This window comes from Dichomitus squalens, assembly GCF_000275845.1.
Source record: "Dichomitus squalens LYAD-421 SS1 unplaced genomic scaffold DICSQscaffold_28, whole genome shotgun sequence".
NCBI lineage: Eukaryota > Fungi > Basidiomycota > Agaricomycetes > Polyporales > Polyporaceae > Dichomitus > Dichomitus squalens.
This window is the reverse complement of record NW_006766910.1, coordinates 163814-181852: the sequence shown is the minus strand read 5'-3', so window position 1 is coordinate 181852 and position 18039 is coordinate 163814. Positions and strand designations below refer to the sequence as shown.

Below are 18039 nucleotides of genomic sequence, written 5' to 3'. Positions count from 1 at the left end.
CTCTACGCATTCTCGAAGACGAGTCCGGAGCAACAGGGCGTCGACACCACGGCTGTTCCTTTGTCGAAGGACTCGTGTGGTTGGAAGCGGATGAATGCCCTGTCTTTCGCCCATAGCAACGACGTCAAAGAGCTGGAGCGAAAGATCACTGCCATTCCCAGCGATTTCCTTGGCCCTGCTGACGATCCTGGGAAATCTCCTCTCTTCGAGCATGGCCTACTGCACGACGACCCCACTGCGACGTGCAATCACCAGATCGATCACCCGCTCGACCCGGAACGCCCCGACATACGCCCTGTGTTTGAATACGTCCGTACGCTCTTTCATGAGTCGGTGTCCAAGGGCTGGCCTCGCTACAAGGTCACCGTCGATGGACGGGTCTACCTGATTGGGAAGCCGATCACGGACCCCTCTGGTCTGATTGGTCGTGGCACGCGAGGGTACGTCGCTGTGGAGTGGGAGACTCAACGCTTCGTCTTCCTGAAGGATGCGTGGAGGCCATACTATGCGGACCTTGAGTACGAGGGCGATATGCTTCAGAAGCTGAACACAGCGAAAGTTAGCTGTGTTCCTACTCTCGTCTGTCATGGCCGCGTTGAAGGGCAGGAGACGGAGGCGTCGGAGTACTCGCCGATCACTGGCCACAAGACGTCCGACGAGGTGGAGGCCCCGGAACGAGACAAATCGAAGCGACGCATTGCCGACCTTCCCTCGAGGGCGAAGGCTTCAACCTCGGGTGGCAAGGCCCGGCCCCCCGTCAAGGAGTCAGGACGCGGCATGACTAGCGAGCCCCAGATGCCTGAAGATCAGCGCGATGACAAAGGCACGAAACGCCCTCTACCAGGCACGAAAGTGGAAGTCAGCGACGGCATTGGGTTGCGTCACATGGAGCATTATAGGATAGTGGTTGCAGAGGTCTGCCTCGAAGTGACGTCTTTCCTGTACGGACAACAGCTGGCTCGTGTCATAATGCATTGCATCAACGGTGAGCAAACAGCTATGTCTATGTGGAGGGGCGCTCTAACACCTTCCGATGTAGCCCACTGGCAAGCTGTGAAGAAGTGCGATATACTGCATCGTGATGTTAGCGCCAGTAATATCTTGATCCTACCCACTATCAAGTCTGGGTGGATCTATTGGACTGGGGTTTTGAGCGATTGGGAGCTCTCCAAGTTCCTTTCCGGGGCCGGGAAGGATCTCAAGGCTCGTCAACCATTTCGAACGGTGCGTTGTCAATCCTGTCTAGGTCGGACATCGACTCATGTCGTATTAGGGCACCTGGTACTTCATGTCCATTCGCTCTGTCGCGTATCCTCACCGTCCCCTTGGTATTCCCGACGAGCTCGAATCCTTTCTCCACGTGATCATCTTCCTCGCTGTACGTCTCGTGCATAGCAACTGCGGCTTGCACATGGTCCATGCATTCATTACCAAGTACTTCGATGACGCGGAACAGCACTGGGATGGCCGGCCTATTTGCAGTGAGACAAAAGTGCAAGCCATCAAGCAGGCCGTGATCCGCTCCGGGGACACGCCCATCGCTTTCTTGACTGGCGATGAGACGCTCGATGAGGCTAACCAGCCACTCGAGGGGGATGGAGAGCCTCGTCATCCTCTCCGCGACCTGCTCGCCGAGCTGCTCAAGCTCTTTCAAGCTCGTTACGCGGTCGAGGAGTGGGAGGCTCGCTCGGCCCAAGTGGCTCGGGCGAAAGAGACGGCCACGGGATCGCTACCTTCGCGACAATCGACAATTGCATCTCGAGATGGAGCCTTTCAACGACCGCCTAGCGAACTTGAGCCTTTTGACATCGAGCCAGAGGACGCTACCACGGCCGACGTGTTCTCTGGACCCACCAAGCCGAGCGACAAGACGTTTGAGGAGGCACGGAAGCTCGACAGCCACCTTGCTGTGCTGCAAGTGTTCAAGCGTTATGTGGCCAACCCTAGATTCGTCTGGCCTCTTGACGATAAGGTCAAGGACGGACTGGACGGATACCAACCTCCCGAATTCTTTGCGCAGGCGGCCAAGAAGGCTCGTCTGACTGTCCGCTCCACCGTGACGCCGATGGCCACCATTGATGAAGGGAAGGAGGCGCGGATCCGTGCTCGTACTGATGCATGATGTATTCCTGACCTGTCAAGACCGTTGAGGTAGATGAACGTGTACAAGGATATTTTGTTTTTCTCGTGTCAGCTAGCTTAGATATGCTCATGAATGTGATCGATCTGTGATGGATCCGGGGACCTCTGTCGTTTGTTGTCTGTCGTGAGTCCCTGCCTCACACGAGCCAAGTGTTGAGCGTTCACCGGGCAATTCTACCTGCGCGAAAAAATGAATGTCGGAGGCACCGTCTTCAGGCTAATGACATGTTGCAGGGAACTGTCCACGGATGCGACTCGAATCGCAACAGCAAAGACCTCTCGCAGCACGATCGCACTGCAAGCACAACGGAGACGGATTGCAATACAATGCAGAGTGATATATATAACCAAGACACAAGATACAGAAATCGAAGACACGATCGATGGCCATTCCGCGGTGGGCCTACTTATCGTAGGTCTTGAGCACGTCACGGGCGAGCGCGCGAAGCATTCCGACCGTGACGAGGGGCTTGTCACTCATATCCGTCGCGGCAGATATGCTTGGTGGGGGAGATGTCGAGGTGTCGTCCGCATATACGTCAATGATGCCATCATCCGAGGGCGAACGACGCACGCGTTTCGAGGATGTCGAGCTGAAACAATGCATGAGCGTCGTATTCAATAGGCACAGGGAACGAGAACGAACCCGTTGAGATGCGGATCGTCGCTAGACGCCCTGCGTTTCGGCGAAGGCCCGACTGACGATGACACGGAAGCACGGAGAGCGGCGTCGGCAGCAAGCTGGCGGAGCTTGTGGACATGCCTATTGATCGCACTTTCTGTCGCGCGTTGTGCTGCATCGACGACGTCCCTGGGGAACAGCATCAGCGCCGATGCGAACCGATTTCTAACGGGACCGTATGGAAAACAAAATCCGAGAATACATGATCTTGCGCCTGAAAATACTTCGTCGCCTCTGCATTCAGGTATCGATACCAACCGGTGTACACTCATAGCAATGTGACAGAGACACGGGGGAAACATGTAAATTCTTAAAAACTGAGGTAGAGATCTCGTTATGCATCCGCCGGGAGTCGAACCCGGAGCTAGGCCATGGGAAGACCCAATGTTACCGCTACACCACGAATGCGATATCGTAGGCCATTGCAATCAGGACTGCCAAACCGGAGAGGGTTTGTTTCATCGGATTCCAGAGTCTCATCCCCGTTGCGCAAGTTGTGAAACACAATCCTAGCTCTTTGTCCATGACTTCACTTCCTCCGCCGAGCCCGCAGTGCTCAGAGCGCACTTAAATTTAGATATTAAATTTAGATATAACACGCGTTACAAACCATACCGGGGTGGTTGACAGGGGCTATCCGACATAGCCCCCGAGCTCGGTATGGCATCATTGGCCCCACTCCGCGGTATCCAGACTATATGAACTTCATGCCTCGCCTTCGAGATCCCCATCATACTTTCACCATGGCTAATTGGTAAGTGCTGTATACTCCCACACGTAGAGTTCAAAGCAGGTCTGAACAATCCCTTAGGTTCGATTATCTCGTTCTAGCCGGGGTAAGTGGTCAAAGATCTGCCATGACGCTGCATACCCCTGACATGGATTCCACTGGCACATACAGACACTAGGCATTATTGCGGCTTTCGCATACGTATTCCTCGCTGCGCGCAATGCTCTACCTGGCGCAGTCGAATCGGCCAAAGGATCGTGAGTACTGATCCAATTCTCGTCATCTACACCTGCCGTCTGCCACTCGCCTCCGTCGGAGATTGCGCTTGGTCATGATTGGGAGAGTTACGGTGGTAATACCCACATTCTCGAGCGCCTTACTGGTTGAGCGTCGGCCTATAGTGGGCGTCAGATGTAGGCATCGACAAATCTCCCGCCGCTTCGCTGCGGCTCAGCAGCGGCACGCTGAAGGCTGTTCGAGCGCGATGCAGAAGGCGGGTTCTATGCTTTAGTTGAGCATCGCCCCTGCGTTCGGTTTCGCTGTGCTGTCGTGCTGCGCAGGGCCAAATGTTCATCCAAGCCGGTCCTGGTCGGTTCGCATCGTTTGAAATGATTCATTTCAAACCCGCTCGCGGCTCCCTCCCGCCTTGCGCATCAGCGTTGTCAGTGCAATGCCCAGCACGTATCGATGTAGCGCACAACCGTACAGAAGAGTTGCATGCGGAATGGCTCGTAGGCTATCCGGCGACACGTAGAGAGAGGTGGTCAGAGAGCGACTCAACGCAAACCATGGAACTCCCGAGTATCTTGATCCGAAATGCGAAGGGGTCTCAGAAACATTCGCTTCCTACTTTTTTTGAGAGCGTAGTTTGTGTTCTGCGTGGAGCTCGTTGAAGTCGCTTCCGCGGATGCATTTCCTCTGATTTAACGATATGGCACATGATTCCAAGATGGTCGTTTCCGAAGGCCCAAGTCTCTCATTCCACTCCCGTCACTGCCTCACCAAGGGAATCTGCTGTCGAGAGTACAACGTCTATTGTTGGATGATCCGGGATCGGTCAAGGCCACACTTCCATCTCGTAAATGCGTTGATGCGCACACTCGGAGCGGATCTATATGAACAAGACATCGCTGACCGCATCCTACTCCAGTTTGAAGGGCAAAGGCGTAGACGTTTCACAGAACGGTCTCTCTGTCAAGACAGACAAGAAGTTGGATCGCGAGCAATATCTGGATGCCACGCAACGGTCAGTCCGCTTCATCTATCACCTTCCGGGACAATGCTGACGTCATCTTATGTGTGTTAGCGGGTTTATCAAGGCGTTCAACGCGTCTTCGGGTGGAAACCGTCCATTGCCTGAAAGTGCAAACGAGACACCGCATGGTAAACGGAGGTTTAGGAGGCGCGCATAGGCAGAGGCGATCTGTTCGGTGGATCTGTCTCCTTTGTGGCAATATTGGGATCTCGGACTCGTATCTCTGTATCTACTAGTCGAAGTCTTTTGCAATGCTTTCACGGATCGATGCACCTGCTCGTACGTTCAAGCAATGATTTCGCCAATTTAGCCATGCGCGACACCGTGCGCGGCGAGGTTGACGTGCGAGGCGATACATAAGTGCTGCCGCCCGCCGTCATCTGTCCGCAGACGATCTCCATCAGCTTTCGTAGCTACAGCCATCCTTCTGCCTCTGGCAGAGACTGGCACCCTGCTCTGCCCCGGTCATTCTTTCATGATAGCGTTCTCAGGGGTTGAGTTCGCTGTGGGATATCCTTCTGTTGATTCTGATTCTTTATCACGCTGCCCAGTCCGGGCAAAGATGGCGCCCACGAATATCCCAACGCTCGGCCTCCCATCGTTCTCATCTCCCTTGTTCTCGTTGTCGACGCTCCTGGGCTGTTCGCGACTCGCGTCTCTGGCGTTCTAGTCTCTTTCCCGAGTGTGCTGTCTAGCTCTGTTGGCGTAGTTCTCAGCCGGTGCCACCGTGTCACGGGCGTTTTCTTCATTTACGTTTCTGCTCAGCCGGGACAAGACGCGCGCGGCTCTCAAGGGGGTATTCACGTCGAAGCCGTTTCTTCTCTTCCTCGCATTGTTCAGTCGTACACTCTGTTGTTGTCTGAACGACCATCTGCTCGTTCGTTGCTCTGCTTCTGGAGATGTCTGAGGCACCGTTGACCGAGATCCTCTCGCCAAAGAGCCCGACGCTCGCCAGCGCGGTCTTCGGGAGCTCGCCACGCCCTCGCCGACCCAGCACGCCCCGCTCTCCGTCTGGCAGTGTCTCCCAGCCCCACACACCCTCGCGATCAGAGAAGTCACTTCCTCCTGTTCCTGCTCCTGCCCAGTCTCGATCGCCACGGTCCACGAGGAACCCGCCACCGCGCGGGGCTCGCCCTGACAAGCGGCCCGACAGCCCAGATGTCGAGACCATGATTAAGCGCACCCCGCGTCCGCGTCGCAAGTCGTCGGCGACGTTCCACTCGCCCATGGCGCGGGCGAGGTCGAACTCGTCGATGGCGATCCCGTCGAGCTGGAAGGGGGTGAAGAACGACGACGACACCGGGTCTGTCATCTCGGACTACGGCGCGTTGCTGGACAAGGACGACAGCATGGACGAGAAGCAGCTGGAGGGAGATGGGAGCGAGTCCGACTCGAGTATCGACATACACACTCCTTTGCCGTACGTCCCCAGCCTCTTGCTTGCATTCACTGCACCGCTGACTGTGGTGGGGCAGACATCTGATGTTCAGAGATGGTTTGCTTTCCCCGCGGTCGAAGCTGCTTCCGGGTGGTGGATCAGCGACACTGTCGTTGTACATAGACGATGAGGATGGTGCGGCGTCTGTGAATCGCGCAAACAGTGTCCTTAGCGTGGCGTCGACAGGTTCGTCAGCTTCTTTCTTCCGACTCTGCAGCTGCACATGGATCATTCTGATCCCGAGACGTGCATAGTGGGCAGCACGGTGACCAAATCCGGCATACATCGGGACCCACGGGACACGCAGCGAAGGAGAGTCCGCCATCGAGACCAAACGCTACTCCGCGCTGGAATGGGTCTGACCACTGGGCTGGGATGGAGTGACAGGTGGGCCCTTGTGTGTACCTCGTGAGGCGCGTCGGTCTGATGAACACCCTTAGCGAGGACGAGGATGCTCCCTCTTTGCTCACAAGACGGCTCATCAACTCGAACATCAATAGACAGCCCTCCGTGTACTCCACGTCTATGTCGCGCGTGCCTCCTGAGCTTGCAAGGAGCACCTCTGCAAGCAACCTGTCGCGTGCGCCGAGCTCCTATTCCCCCGCACCGCTCACAGCCAAGGCTCTCTCCCGCTCCATGTCTGCGACGGATTCCCAGAACCGCCTCAGCAGTGCCGACACAGACAGCATCACATCAGTTGATCTCCCCAAGCCCGCGACGCGGAGTCGTACGCAGTCAAACGCGTCCGCGAGTTCCATCGTCTCATCCGGCTCTCGCGATTCCAGCGCTCAAACGCAGTCGGTTACCAGCTCACACAGCTCACAGATACGGACCGGGGGCCCAAGGCCGCTGCGCCTACCCCAGACCGCGGGGATCCAGAACTCGGTGACGCGGTCGACTTCCATGTCAGAGTCGCGTCCGCCGGTGTCGTCTGCCAACGCGAAGATGTCAAACTTGTCCTCGATAGCGCGCGCAAGGACTCGTACACTGTCAAACCCGGGTTCCCGTCCTGGCAACACTTCCGTTCCTACCCGCTCGACAGTGTCGCGCATGGTGCCGCCGCGTTCCGTGTCCACCTCCGTCATGGCTCCAGTGCGGTCCATATCGGCGTCGGTGTTTAGCCCTACGGAACGCAGTGGTGCTGCGAACAGCGATCAGCTGCTGGACTTCCCTCTTCCTCCCCGCCTGTCGTCTTCCCAGTCTGCTGGGCTTCCCCGATCCAGCGGGAAGACGGACACGCAGAAGCCTACGAGTACTACCTCTACTGTGTCTGCGCCGGGTGGCTCCCGCCCACAGGTCGGCCTTCGACCTCCGAGGACCGGAACGGGTATGGCGTACCGCACCAGCTCGTACTCGAGCTTCTACGAGACTTCCCGGACTAGCCGGCTTTCGTCTGGCAAGGAGGTCGGCGTCATCTAAGGTGCTTAACACGTTCATTGTTCCGTGCACAACTCCCTCGTGCCGCATTGCGAATGGCGCGTCAGAGTCCCATATACTCTACTGCATTCTACTCACGTACATTCCTTGGTCTCCGTGCTGTCATCGTCCCGAATGTTCTGGGCCATTGTGCCAATCTACCTACTGCTCCTTGCTTTGGCTTGCTCATCTAGTGTGTCGTCATCACCGTCATCGTCACTATCATCATCGTCTGGGTGTGGTTGGATATTTATGTACGTACGCGTAACTGAAGTATCTAGGAGAATCCTGCATTCCAGGAGTTCATCATGCCAAACACGAGACGCCTGTGGTGAGGTCCGAAGCAAATGGAGAAACGCTAGGTATCGCGCCGTAACCGAGGAGCATCGATCAGCTCCTCGTAGCAGCAAGTCTCATATAGTTTATATGACATGTGCTGATTGTTCTCCGCTGCTGTAGGGTCCTCGACGTTCATGAGACGCAACGTTTGCCATTGCCCCAAAGTATCCACCGCGTCGGTAGTGCTTCTTCCGCAGCTCTTTCCGGTGGCGCGACACCCCGGCGAGCTGCTGGACTCAAAGGGAAGGCTAGCGTTGGAATGGATGTGACTCACAGCTCACGACGAGGAAGGTTTATCATTAGGAATGCATGGTCAAGAAGACTCTTGAACATCGGCCTCGTGGAATCGGACATTGTTTGATGGGCAACCGGTCTCCAGGGTCGAGTTAGCTCTCGTTTTTCTGGTCACTTTCGACGTGCCCGGTAATTCATCCCCACGGCTGCCTCGTGAATGCGACAGTGTTCTCGGTGCGGGAACTCTATCATCGATTCTACCTTCAGCACCAACCGCTGCGGTTTCCTAACCAGTCTTTCTCTCATCTGGTCCGAGCTCGGGTCCTTGTGGACTCCTTGATGCAACCTTCTAACAATGCCTGGTGAGGCCGGGTTGATGTGTCGAATAGGTATCCGCTTGAACATTTGCTCATTCAGTGCCCCAGCTGTGGACACCTGGCCAAAGCGAAGGGGAGACTCAAGGAGGTGGATGCCGTCGATCTCATGTTGAATCGTAAGTCGTCAGTTGCCCCATTGCGTCTAAACCATATTGACGATGTCAATAGCATCAGGGCGTACGACCTTCTGAACTCACTGAAGTTGTCTTTTTTGAAGACCTGCGTCATCTCCGAATTCACCGTCGTTCTATTTTGCAGACGGCTCTCTCTGAAGTCACCGTCATTTTCGCACACGGCTTTTGAAGCAATCGAAGCCAAGCTTTGTTTAGGTACAAGCCTAACTTGTCCTGAACTTGAGCTACCCTTTTCGGGCCTTTCGACATGCAGTCCTCCTCCATATGTCATCGTATTAAGGACGAGCTGACTCCGGAGTCCTTGCAGACATTCACCCGGGCACTGCTTCCCAATATACGGAGCAAAGGCACTGCTTTATAGCCCTGCTCATCGCTGGAGCGTTCTGGTGGGCAAGCGTTTACACCGTTGGCTTGAGGGGACTTGCCCGCGGTAAACCTGCGCCGCGGTCCAACAAGCCTCGGTCTCCGTCACGACGACGGGATCAGCGTTGAAACATCAGGCGTTGGCTGTGCATGCTCTCCTATACTGGGCCACTGGGTGGAGTGGCTTAGGTTACTGGCCTTTTCTTCTCCGCTTCCTTGGGCTGCTGTACTCTCTGCCCCCTCCCTCGGCAGCTACGCTTCTGCCGACCGTAATCGCTTCTCTAGGTCTGCTACGTCATGCTGCCGCGCTTTAGCTTCGCCGTCAGGCAGTGGGCTGTACAAACTCGCTGACGTCTCATGATTTCCTGGTTTGCTGCCCGTTGATAATATTTGCCCTCATGTATAGTGCTCCTATGTCATGACACCTGCTTCATCTACTTCTGACGGTACGAGTGCTTTTTCTACTCAGAGTCCGTATCAACGCGAAAAGTTGCTTCTCCAGTCACTAAGGCTCTCAGGCTGCCCCGGGTGCCACGGCAGGTGAGAAGGTTGCACCTGCCGTACAGCGTGCGACATGAACTTACCAGGAGACAGGAGACAGGAACCATTCAAATTCAAACTCCTTCTTCCGACTTGTCTACGGAACGCACGCAACAAGTTCGCAGCGCGTAGGATCGACATGGTGAGTGCCAGAACTCGCGGCGACGGAGGCGGCAGCCATTCGGTTTTGAACGCGTGTCTGAGGCTAGACTCGGGTTACTGCAGCACTCATCCCTGCTATAGGTCCCTTGTCATATGAGACTTGATAGTTAAGTAGTTCTCTACGGCACCGAACCCTGCCCAGATCGGCGTCCCCGTACGGTACACCAATGCACACGGACAATACAATGTCGCGATCGACCCCTGGCAAGGCGTAACTGCGGCAGAACGATATGTTGCTCGGCAACTGCGAGTAAGGAAAGCTTGCTATGAGAAGACCGAAAGGAGCTCTGTTCTTTCCCTGTGGCTTTCGAAGCCTCTAGCGGTGCGTACCAGCCTCGTGGTATCCCAAACCTCTCATGACGCTACTCGGCAGCGCACTACGTCAATCTCGCGGCTTCACACAGCCTCGAATGTCGACGCCCTGAAGATCCAACGGGGGAACACACAAATGGCCCGATATCCACGGGTAAGGCGATGTCCCTGCTCCATTCTGTCCGGAGAAGGCGGCATCCTCATGTGTGAGACTTGCCGGGCACGACATGGTCTAGACACAATCACAGTCACAAATCCTGGGGACATCGGATTACGCAGTAAGGTTTGTGGGGTCTGCAGTGCGGGGCGCTGGGGGCGCCATACGTCAACCCTCCTAGCGGAAAGAGCCCGATAACTTGGCCTCTCCAAGACGTGGCAGGGGCAAAGAGGGACCCGGGAAGAAATACACTTGCTGCTGCTGCGGGATCATAATCATCTTCTGGAAGATTCTCCCTGGAGGTACCAAAAATCAGGCATGGGTGCCTGTGGATTTACGGCAGGAGACGAGAGGCACGCCACCATCGACGGTATTGCGAATACTTACTGGAAGTCACGGGCCTGCAGTGACGTCAGTCAGACAAATCCCGAAGTCAGTCGTCTCAAAACACAAGGAAGCCGGCCTGTAGTGCATTATGGTGATCGTGGTTATTGCGCCGTCAATGTACGGTATGCTCAGCGTATGCTCGTAGCGCTTCAGAGGCAGGCTCCGCAAGATATTTACCAACAACGATTCGGGCGTGCATTTCCGCGGCTTCCGGCCTGCCTAAGCTGACATGCGTCATCACCAAACATGGTAGGCTGAGCACCCAAACCGTGATGTCAGGCACGCTTTTTCGAAGATATGGCGGCTAGCACAAAGACCTCATGAACGCTGGCTAGGCACACGGTACGTCTTCTGCCAAAGGCAACGTCGCGCGTTGGCATGTCCATTGCGTTGGACATTATTGCTAACAATAGTGGCACAGACAAGAGCGGAGGGTAGGGGGAGGCGAGACGGTAGAAGGGGCTCATGAGACTCCGTGTCTGGCAGGTGCCACAGGATGAGCCGCAATGCCGCCGGCTGGGAGACAAACGTCCCCATACGTATAGAGCGAACCGTACGCCGTGGTCCGGTATCACAAGACCCAAAGAGGAAAATCTCGTTCCTGAGTTGGAGTGGGAATATCGGAAAAACAGACTTACTGCCGCTGATGATGAGAACAAACACGCAATTGTTCTTGTTACGACTCCTCGGACTCGAACGGACTGACCTTATCGATGAGCCGCCATAGTCCTTGAGTCTGGATCTTGGCTCGGAAGTTACTGGGCCAAAGCCGTGAAAGCTTGACTGGAGGTATGTGTACCCCTGGGGGATCTCCCGGTGAATGTATTAGGAAGACGTCGCCGGATACGTCTTCACCTTCAAAATCACGCCGACCTCTATAGAATGGATGAGAATCAACGGACATCATGGTCCGCCAATTCAAAACATAAGGGCGTTGTGGCGCAAGCGTGGAAACATCTGCCACGTGCCCGGCGCTCGCGAATGCCTTCCAAGTTTCTGACGTCGTTCAGTAACAGCGCCTTCAACTCTCGGCCGGAACCATCGCGATCCAGGTCTATTCCAACATCCGACCTCGTGTCACAGCTTTGGTGACAAGGAGATGCAAGGCCTGGGCTCAACCCGAGTTCTTATGATGACCAAATGCTCGTTCGACAGGCTGCGCATCCAAAGTCTCGGATCCCGTTCACCTACAAGGTACATTGCCGATATCGTCAAAGCTAGTCAGCTTCCTTAGGGAATTTGCTGAAATCTATCTTACTCCACGCCTTTGTAGGGCATGGCACCAATAGACAGCCTTCTGATATATTTGTAATTTCGGTAAGGAGAACGCATCCGATAACGCTACTCGCACTGAGTGGTATGCGCTTTCTCGAAGCGGCCCATGCCAGGATCTGAGCTGTAGGGAGAGATATAGTTCGGTTTCTTTCAGGTATCGCCCACCTACGCTCACGGCAACGCTTTGTCTCACAGTACGATGCGACAGAGCCTGCGAATAATGCAGAATTCTGCTGATTTTCATCAAGAGTGTTGCGGAGGTACATCGGCTACCCGCACGGTTCCACCTCGCACCCACGGTCCGCCTGAGCCATGTTCGCAGAGAGCCTCTGGGCCGTCACCGCTCGCCAGATTGAGCGATCTAGGGCAACATTATCTCCTATCCACAAGCGTCTTACTTGCGCCCCATGCGAATTACTGGACGCGCTCGCCGAGTTCTGTCAATCTTCAAGTCACCCGGGGCGTTGGATCGGACATGATAGGGTGCTATGCATGCCATCCCTGCTTCTCTATGTGGGTCAACAGCAAAAATGTTCCTGTACGGGCGCTGTATCAACTCGGGAGCGAGGTACACCGGGTCCAGGATACTGATGGCTTCCGACACGCATAACAGTATAACTAGGAATCGTTTCTTGAAGTCCTAGGCAGGCAGCTTCGCCCAACCCCTCCTCACAATCCTCACCGTCAGCCGTCCACTGCCGACATGGACTACGACGCTTACGATGCCCTGCTCCACCACATCTTCAAGCAGGTACGCACCTCGTTGCCCTCACTCATCGTTCTATCACCGGATGCTGAGCGACGTGTAGACCCAAGGGGATGCATGGTTCAAGCCATCTGAGGAGAACGTGCACGCCGGTGTCTGCCTCCGCGTCGACAACGGCCTCTTCCGCGTCTTCCCTTACGAGAACGTTTACCTCGAGCCTTTCGAAGCGGCCGTGCGCGTCTTGAACCCTGTTGTGGCCGTGAAGATACGCAGCGCGGCTATCCATGCAGCGCTCGCCTCTGTGTGAGCTACCTCATGTGCCGTGATCACCGCGTGCAGCTCTGACATGGCGCCCATCGCACAGCAAACCAGATGCGGATGCCATTTACATCGACGACGACACCCGCATTCAGGTCCTGGACTCTATGCTCGTGCTGGGCAGTGCTGACAAAGAACAGTGCGGCGCCTTCATTGTGAGTCATCAACTCAGCCCTTCGTTCTTCGCGTCGTCCCTGCGAGGTGAACGATAACGCTGACAGCTATTCGGCAGCGTGATGAACGGGTGCTTGTGGTTTGGTCATATCACCTCGACACCATCATTCCGACCTGTCGGGACTTCGAGGAGAAGCTCATCAAGCTTGTCTGGGACCGACGTCTTGAATACTCGGTGGCTTCATGGGGGCATGAGTCGTCGTCGGAGGCGGCCTCCGATGTCAACCTCACCGAGAAGGTCGGGGAGCTGTCCGAGACTAAGGAGGTGGCCAGCGCTCCGATGGCCGATCCACCCAGAGCCAAGGCGCCGAAGAAGACACGTTTCTGGGGCCTATCTTACTTCGTCGCCGAAAGGAGCGACATCGAAAAGATCGCGGACGGTCCCTCGCCTCGTCCAATCCGTTTATTCGCTCCCGTGTACGATGGGCTAGGTGCAGCCTTGTCAATATGTGAGCGTCGCCTTTGATCTTTGCATTGACTATACCGCTCACGAAGCATCCAGTCTTCGTGGCCAGCGGAGTCAGTATCTTGCTTGAGGAATCCCTTCTTGATGGAAATTGGGCTCGCTTTGCACTCCTTGTCACCGCTCCTTTCTTGCTCTGTGTCTCTTTGGTACGTGCGGCCAACCAAATCGTTTCAATCGGTTGTGCCTAATCATTGATCGGTGCTGCAGTTCTTCTCATTGCAGATCATTACCAACATCTCGTACATGTGAGTACCATCTACATCTGCGTATGTCTTAAAGGCTCAACAGCATCTTAGTCTTGGTCCGGTCGCGCAATACCACCAGAACTCGAAGTATTACTCGGCTTCGAAACCAGCGCCAAACAAGCTCGTCGACACCAACTTGCCTCACGTCACCGTCCAGATGCCTGTCTACAAGGAGAGTCTCACAGAGACGATGTGAGTGTACATCATTGTCCCGCTGGCGCTCTACTTGTGGGTCCCTGCCGCCAAGAATGATGCACGGTGAGGGGACCTATAAGTTAGACTCCCTCTCACGTACGGCGCTTCATCTTGTTGACCGCCATAGCGTTGCTAAGAATGGATCGCCGAGACAATCATGGACCATGATCTTCATCCTTCATTTGTTCATGAGATAAGCATCACTCACATTCAATCTATCCCTGCAGCGCTCCTTCAGTCTACTCCTTGAAGAAGGCCATGCAGACCTATGCGCGCCAAGGCGGCACATCATCTATTTTCGTCAACGACGACGGTATGCAGCTCCTGTCAGAGACAGAGCGTCAAGCGCGCGTCGCGTTCTACGCCGACCACAATATCGGTTGGGTAGCACGACCGGCCCACAGCAGCGAACCCGATGGCTACAAACGCGCCGGACGTTTCAAGAAGGCGTCGAACATGAACTACGGCCTCGCTCTCTCCCTCAAGCTCGAGAAGCATCTGATTGCACTCGAGGAACAAGGTGCTCAGGACACGCTCGAGGAGTCGCTCGAGGATCGCGCACTGAAACTCGCTCTCGACGAGGTGTACGAGGAGAGCGGGGGAAAGTGGCGCCCGTGGGCCGAAAACGGCAAGTCGATCCGGGTAGGCGAGATCATTCTCATCGTCGACTCGGATACAATTGTGCCAGAGGACTGCCTACGCGATGCGGCGCGCGAGCTCGCCGAATGCCCCGATGTCGCGATTATTCAGCACGAGTCGGACGTCATGCAGGTTGCGCATCACTACTTCGAGAACGGCATCGCGCACTTCACCCGTCGTATCAACAAGTGCATTTCGATGGGCTGTGCGAATGGAGAGGTTGCGCCGTTCGTTGGGCATAACGCATTCCTCAGATGGTCAGCGCTCCAGGACGCGGCGTTTATCGACCCCGCGGACGGGAAGAAGAAGATCTGGTCCGAGTCTAACGTCTCCGAGGACTTTGACATGGCGTTGCGTCTGCAGCTCTCTGGTTACATCATCCGCTGGGCGACCTATTCCGACGGTGGTTTCAAGGAAGGCGTGTCGTTGACCTGCGACGATGAATTGAACAGATGGCAAAAGTATTCCTATGGTACTGCCTCTCTTCTCACCATCATGCAATATCTCACAGATGATGGTCGCAGGTTGCAACGAACTCATCTTCAATCCTCTGATCGACTGGTGGCACATGGGTCCTATCACAAAGCAACTACGGACATTCATCTGGTCCGACGCGCCTGTCCACTACAAGATAACCATGATGGCTTGTACGTCGTTCACCGCAATAGCGAATAGCCGCAGCTGACCCCATTTTGCAGACATGTTCTCGTATTGTACGTGTTCAGTCGTGTATTAGGCATTACGTAAACTCAAGGCTTCCTCAGATGGTCTAGCAGCATCGTCAATCCTTTCTGTACTCAACTACTTCCTCCTCGGTTGGGACATCGCGGTGAGTTCATAATAATCGCACTAGTCGACCTCGCTGAGCTGTCATATTGCAGGTCGATGGATTTTACGAGCACAGTTTCGAGATTTGGCTGGCCTGCACGGTTGTCTTCCCCGGCGCCGGCAACGTCGGGTTCACTTTGCTCGAGTACCGCCTTGGCCAACGTAATATTCTCGATTCCTTCATCGAGAATGTCACATGGATTCCCTTCTTGTGAGTACCTTCTCCTTCAGGACTATTCTTCGCAAACACTGACGTCGACGGCAGCTTTTTCTTCTTCGGCGGGCTCAGTATCCATCTCTCTCAGGCTCTCCTCGCCCACATGTTCTCTTATAACATCCAATGGGGCGCAACCAAGAAAGAAGTCGAGCGGTCGAACTTCTGGCAGGAGGTCCCCAAGATTCTGAAGCGCTTCTGGATCGCATTTGTGATCAGCTTCGCATGCTGCGGTGCGATGGTCATCCTCACTACGGATGCTGTCCCCATTGGCTGGCGTATCTTCGGCTGGGACTGGGCCGTCATCCTCCCGCTCGCGTAAGTCTCACATTCGACGTTCTTCGCCACCGATGTCCGCTCACTATCGGCCTCAGTATCTTTGCCGGCTGCCATATCGCATACCCGGTGCGTGCTTCCCTGTCGTGGCGGCGCCGCAAAGGCGACAACTGACATGGTGCATTGACAGATTATTCTCAACCCCTGGTTCATGGTCTTCGCTTACTGATGGTCCCCTTGGCAATTCTACTTACACATATCGGATATTGCACATCACTCATTCGCCGGTGCTGCGGCTCATCGGCTTATCCACTGTCATTCATTCGTTGACGTAGGCCAAGTGTTCCTTGATCGTCACTCACTAAGGGCTAGAGATAGAACTTGCACTGTTCATTTCATCAGGTCTACGGGGCTGTCGGACTTCTCGTATTGTATATATATCCATGGGCCGGAATTCACCACAAGTACACGGTGCATAAATTACTTTTCACGTATTCGTAGAGATTGGTTAGACATGATACCACCCTTGCCGTATATCCTCAGGTCCAACAGGACGTATCTCTGATAGCACGATATTGTCATGGAACCACGGTGTACTGGTAGCCTACCTCAAATTGCTGCTTATAGCTAAATAGACACAATGTGTCAGCCTCGAGAACAACGGCTCATACAAATGATCTCGAAGACCGGCTCTTGTTCTTTTCCTGGGAAGACAAGAGGTCCGTGAGCGTCAGGAGATCCGCTGTGACTAGGAACAGCGATAATTTTGGCATCGTGACGCAAGCGTCCCATGAAGATACGTCCAACCTCCGAGGGTAGGGAAGACCGTCGCGGCAGCTGAGTTTCCCAAAACAGGCTGTGTCGGGATAGGGGAGGCAGCTATCTCTGACAAGGAAGGGAAGTTGCGTGACGGCGCAGCACCGCCTACACATGGCACTTGCCAGCGTGCACCGCCGACGGCAATTACCATCGATAGGAACACCTGGGCAGGCGGAACACCTTGTCCCGACGTTTCGCTAGTTCTCCAAGTCGTTATTCGAGGCGTCCTTCCTGATGTGAGATAGGGGACATTCCGATACGTGTGTACTCCCATTGAATTGAAGCGGATGGATTGTTAGCTATCCTTAGCACGTCGTCGTAGGGATGCCCCTCGAGCGGCAAAGTGTGGGAACAGTATAATGACTGATCGGGCGCGACATTCCGTGAGCAACCTTCGAATACCATCTACTGGCTCCCTCGGGACGGGGTAGCCCCGAGGACCTTCCACTATGCAGAAGAACGCTGCCTCGAAAGAGCCCGAGAGCAGATGGAACGGAACCTATATTCAAGAATGTAATGTCGTCATCGAGAGCACCGTGTTAACGTACCTCAGTTCTCCATCCATCTCTCGTTCGAGTTGTCGATCCAAGGTACATAACGTATGTGAAGAGGCCTGCTATATATTGTTCCGTAAGGGCGCGAGTGTCGCGATCCCCTATATGAATTCATATAGCTCACTGCTTCGTGTGGGCAAGCCTCCCCGCCGCTCCTGAGCCCCAGTGATCCAGAAGCATCGATCCAGTAGTAAGCCATGACCTATCAGGACTAGTCAACAATCAACTGTAGAGGGGGGTTTTGACTCGTCACCAATATAGACTAATCATGAGAAAGCAAGAGGTATTTTACAGACTCCATGGGAGGTATGGAGAACGGTGAGACGGTCCCCAGTGAGGCTGGCTGCAAACCACGGTGAAGTCTGCAGTGGTATGATAAGCCTAAAGGCTGTGCTTGATGCGTTCGACGAGGAATGTAATCGGACGCTGGCAGCGGTGCCCGAGTCAGTTGCATATCGAGCAATTGTATCCTTGACTATGTACGCCAACCTAGGCTGTAAGGGACACTGGAGGTAATGTGCCAGTGAAATGTTATGTTCAGGATTCCTACTCGCTCAAGTCCACTTCAGTAACCTCCGCTTCTGGGGTAATAGTATACATCGTGCTCACGCTGGTCTTGTGTCGTCTTTTTCTGTATATTTTGTCGTAGAGCCTTGTTTACC

The 18039-nt window shown here is 54.8% G+C and overlaps 5 protein-coding genes and 1 non-coding gene across 6 annotated transcripts; 4 read left to right on the top strand and 2 right to left on the bottom strand.

Annotated features, from left to right (window-relative positions):
• Nucleotides 1-90: 90 nt before the first annotated feature.
• On the top strand, nucleotides 91-2005 carry DICSQDRAFT_108823 (uncharacterized protein; the record flags this gene model as incomplete). Its single annotated transcript, XM_007367754.1, has 3 exons — nucleotides 91-650; nucleotides 900-1224; nucleotides 1274-2005. Coding segments are annotated over 3 exons (1617 nt in total), but the record flags the coding sequence as incomplete, so codon positions are not given.
• A 540-nt stretch (nucleotides 2006-2545) lies between these two features.
• On the bottom strand, nucleotides 2546-2967 carry DICSQDRAFT_172033 (uncharacterized protein; the record flags this gene model as incomplete). The annotated part of the gene is made up of 2 exons (XM_007367753.1): nucleotides 2546-2735; nucleotides 2789-2967. 2 exons carry the CDS (start codon nucleotides 2965-2967, stop codon nucleotides 2546-2548), a joined length of 369 nt encoding a protein of 122 aa, XP_007367815.1.
• Nucleotides 2968-3161: 194 nt separating this feature from the next.
• On the bottom strand, nucleotides 3162-3232 carry DICSQDRAFT_t126. Its single transcript has one exon. It is a non-coding gene; the product is annotated as a tRNA-Gly (tRNA).
• A 902-nt stretch (nucleotides 3233-4134) lies between these two features.
• DICSQDRAFT_138567 (uncharacterized protein) lies at nucleotides 4135-5068 on the top strand. The gene is made up of 2 exons (XM_007367752.1): nucleotides 4135-4800; nucleotides 4861-5068. The coding sequence occupies exons 1-2, from the start codon at nucleotides 4670-4672 to the stop codon at nucleotides 4964-4966; spliced, it is 237 nt and encodes a 78-aa protein (XP_007367814.1). The 5' UTR covers nucleotides 4135-4669; the 3' UTR covers nucleotides 4967-5068.
• Nucleotides 5069-5329: 261 nt separating this feature from the next.
• Nucleotides 5330-7666, top strand: DICSQDRAFT_181944 (uncharacterized protein; the record flags this gene model as incomplete). Its single annotated transcript, XM_007367751.1, has 6 exons — nucleotides 5330-6229; nucleotides 6285-6433; nucleotides 6502-6634; nucleotides 6688-6974; nucleotides 7046-7356; nucleotides 7406-7666. The coding sequence occupies exons 1-6, from the start codon at nucleotides 5709-5711 to the stop codon at nucleotides 7664-7666; spliced, it is 1662 nt and encodes a 553-aa protein (XP_007367813.1). The 5' UTR covers nucleotides 5330-5708.
• A 4482-nt stretch (nucleotides 7667-12148) lies between these two features.
• DICSQDRAFT_181943 (uncharacterized protein) lies at nucleotides 12149-16530 on the top strand. The gene is made up of 15 exons (XM_007367750.1): nucleotides 12149-12694; nucleotides 12753-12952; nucleotides 13014-13122; nucleotides 13200-13590; nucleotides 13644-13753; nucleotides 13815-13852; nucleotides 13904-14044; nucleotides 14275-15158; nucleotides 15211-15333; nucleotides 15385-15399; nucleotides 15451-15515; nucleotides 15568-15725; nucleotides 15780-16046; nucleotides 16103-16133; nucleotides 16195-16530. The coding sequence occupies exons 1-15, from the start codon at nucleotides 12647-12649 to the stop codon at nucleotides 16231-16233; spliced, it is 2619 nt and encodes an 872-aa protein (XP_007367812.1). The 5' UTR covers nucleotides 12149-12646; the 3' UTR covers nucleotides 16234-16530.
• The last annotated feature ends 1509 nt before the right edge of the window (nucleotides 16531-18039 follow it).

Excerpts from the sequence above, each read along its gene's own strand:
- DICSQDRAFT_138567 (XM_007367752.1), top strand. The coding sequence starts at position 4,670 with ATGAACAAGACATCGCTGACCGCATCCTACTCCAGTTTGAAGGGCAAA. Across the intron at positions 4,801-4,860 it reads TATCTGGATGCCACGCAACG|CGGGTTTATCAAGGCGTTCA; the intron begins GTCAGTCCGCTT and ends TATGTGTGTTAG.
- DICSQDRAFT_181943 (XM_007367750.1), top strand. The coding sequence starts at position 12,647 with ATGGACTACGACGCTTACGATGCCCTGCTCCACCACATCTTCAAGCAG. Across the intron at positions 14,045-14,274 it reads GAGAGTCTCACAGAGACGAT|CGCTCCTTCAGTCTACTCCT; the intron begins GTGAGTGTACAT and ends CTATCCCTGCAG. Across the intron at positions 16,134-16,194 it reads GCTGCCATATCGCATACCCG|ATTATTCTCAACCCCTGGTT; the intron begins GTGCGTGCTTCC and ends GTGCATTGACAG.